The sequence below is a fragment of the Octopus bimaculoides genome, chromosome 15 (genome assembly GCF_046866305.1).
Source record: "Octopus bimaculoides isolate indiv1 chromosome 15, ASM4686630v1, whole genome shotgun sequence".
In the NCBI taxonomy this organism is placed as follows: Eukaryota; Metazoa; Mollusca; class Cephalopoda; order Octopoda; family Octopodidae; genus Octopus; species Octopus bimaculoides.
This window is the reverse complement of record NC_142942.1, coordinates 10,174,164-10,176,966: the sequence shown is the minus strand read 5'-3', so window position 1 is coordinate 10,176,966 and position 2,803 is coordinate 10,174,164. Positions and strand designations below refer to the sequence as shown.

The 2,803-nt window shown below is 36.3% G+C and overlaps 1 protein-coding gene across 1 annotated transcript in view; it reads left to right on the top strand.

Annotated features, from left to right (window-relative positions):
* LOC106873628 (coatomer subunit gamma-2) overlaps window positions 1-2,078 on the top strand; it is a 32,374-nt gene extending 30,296 nt beyond the window's left edge. Inside the window, exon 25 of the mRNA XM_014921076.3 lies at window positions 1,411-2,078. Within this exon, the coding sequence (XP_014776562.1) occupies window positions 1,411-1,643 (233 nt within the window). The 3' untranslated portion in view covers window positions 1,644-2,078. The remainder of the gene's footprint in view (window positions 1-1,410) is intronic.
* Window positions 2,079-2,803: the final 725 nt, after the last annotated feature.

The window sequence follows — 2,803 nt, the reverse complement described above, 5'->3', positions numbered from 1 at the left end:
TGTAAACAAATAGACACACGCACATGTGCATGTGTGTCTCTCTCTTTTTCTCCATATATATATATGTGTTTGTGTGTGTGTATATATATATATATATATATATATATATATATATATATATATATATTTATATATTTATAAAAATGAAGTTTGAAAACGCCACTATATAAAATGAATTTTAATTTATAATTTTCTCAGAGATATTTAACATGTTTCGGTTCTTGAAATATATATATATGGTGGTTGTCTACACCTTATGCAGAATTTGACCACTTCTTGTACTTACAACTTAGATTTATCATGGTGTCTAATGTGGCTTTTTAAACCAGACAATGAGTCTACAAATGAGATTTAAGCTCAACAAAAGAAAGGCATGATCTGTCATCATCCTCATCATCTAATGTTCATATTTCATAGTGACATGCCTCAGACGATTTGACTGCATTCAGTGGGCACAAAGATCTCATTGTGCTCCAGCTTCTGCTTTGGCATGTTTTCTATGGCCAGATGCCCTTCATAACACCAACCACTTTATAGTGTGTACTGCATGGTCTTTTCATGCCATCAGCACAAGTGAGGTTGCCATGATGAGTTTCACATAGTTTCCATCTACCAAATCATTCATAATCAGCCTAGAGCTATGGTAGAAAACACTTGCCCAAGATACTTTGTGGTGGGATTGAACCTAAAACCACATGGTTGTGGAGTAAACTTCTCAACCACATAGGCATGCCTATATTTACTGACCTCTGTAATGTTTTCTCTTAGATGGGTCTTATTTTGCTTAGTTTGTGTAGTGACGTCATCTTGAGGGTCTCCAGCATGTGCAGGGTTGGAATCTTCTGGAAGGCCTGCCAGAAGTTCCCTCATGTGCATGCGCAGAAAACTAGCAGCAGCAAGGTTCTCTTGTATCTCAGACTCGAGATGCAGCAACTGAACTATGCAGACGTGTCCCCAGCAACTCTCTGTTCGCCTCTGCTGCTGACCCGAGATGCTCGGTATTTGACCAGTTCCATTGTAGCTGGATTTCTGTGAAGAATGCCTTCACAAAGTATGATTAACTCCGACTTTGTTGCTTCCACACCAGACCTGGCTACTGATTGTCCCAATGTGTAAATATTTTGTACATACAAAATGAAAGGATTGTTTTTATGTTTGGATGTTTTCTTATTCTGATATTTTCCTCTAACATTTATGTAAGGGATTGTGTGGCACCCTTCCAGTGCCAACCAGCTAATATTTACCTCTTAGATTTGTTTAAACCATATATATTACACCAAAGCTATGTTTCATTTCAATGTTGAAGATTCTATTTGTTGTGAAAGATCAACTCCATTACATGTTCTTTATTGTGTACTTAGCTTCAAGGTTACCAACTCATTTATTTGCTCCAATTTTTCTTTTTTGCAGAAGCTGTCAAGAATATTATCCAGTATCTTGGAATGCAACCATGTGAAAGATCTGATAAAGTTCCTTCAGGAAAGAATTCACATATTTTATATCTGGCTGGTGTATTCCGTGGTGGCCACGATGCTTTGCTCCGAGCTAAGTTAGCACTAACCGAGGGTGGTGTAACCATGCAACTTACTGTACGCTCTTCAGATCCTATTGTCTCAGAAATCCTTGTCTCAGCTGTCGGCTAGAAGATAATATGGGGGCAGTGAAGAAACCCATTACATATATACATATATATACATACATTAGAATAATTACTTGGGTTGGTATATTAATCTTTATTTGCAACACATACACTTCCAATGTAGTGTATGTTTCTGTTACACTTAATTAATCATATGATATCTATTTTTTTTTTCCCTTCTGTTAATTAAAAAAATATTTTAAAAAAACATAGAATGCAAATTTCAAACAGAACTGATATTTAGCATGAAACAAATTAATTGATTTTTTTTTAAAGATGGATAATTTATTCCTTTTATATGAATTTCATTTGTTATGGTATTTTTGTTCCTATTTCATTTTTAAATGATATTTCAGCTTCATTGGAACTCATAACAACTCAGCTATTTCAGTTCTTGTTCTAAAAGATGACAGACAATAAAGATATCTTTGCAAAATAATTACTGTTTTCTTGAGTCCAATTCTTTTTAATGATTTAACTTTTAACCTTTTTTAGGTTAAAAGGTTAACCTGACTAAAAGTTGGTCTATTTAAACAGATCTGTCTAGATAGAGTAGTCTGGCTATCCAACAATGACAATAGCCAAACTACTTGGTTCTTGCATTTCAGCAGCATCAGGTATTACCAGACATGGCTAGAGTGGACCAAATCTTTTAGCAGACTCTATACCACCAAAGAATGACAGGCTGTCCATTGCTGTAGACAGTAATGTTAGTAAGGCAGAGTGTAAATGACAAGTGTTTTTAAGAGTGTACGTGCAGCCACGTGGCTTAGTGGTTGAAGTATTACACTTATGATTGTAAGATTGTGGTTTCAATTCCTGGACCAGATAATGCATTGAGTTCTTGAACAAAACACTTCATTTCATGTTGCTCCATTTCACTCAGCTGACAAAAAATGAGTATTCCTGCAATGGACTGGCATCCCATCCCAAGGGAAAGTGTGCCACAGAATCCAGGAAACTGGCCCTCAGAATTTATATGACTCGAGAAGGAGCTTTTGAGAGTGTATTTTATCAAGCCTTAACCTCTCCAGTGGACAAATTTCATCATCGTCAGCATTTAACGTCCATTTTCCATGATGACATGGCTTGGACAGCTTGACAGGAACTGCCAGGGCCATGAGCCATACCAGGTTCCATAGTCTTGGTTTCTACAGCTGGAAA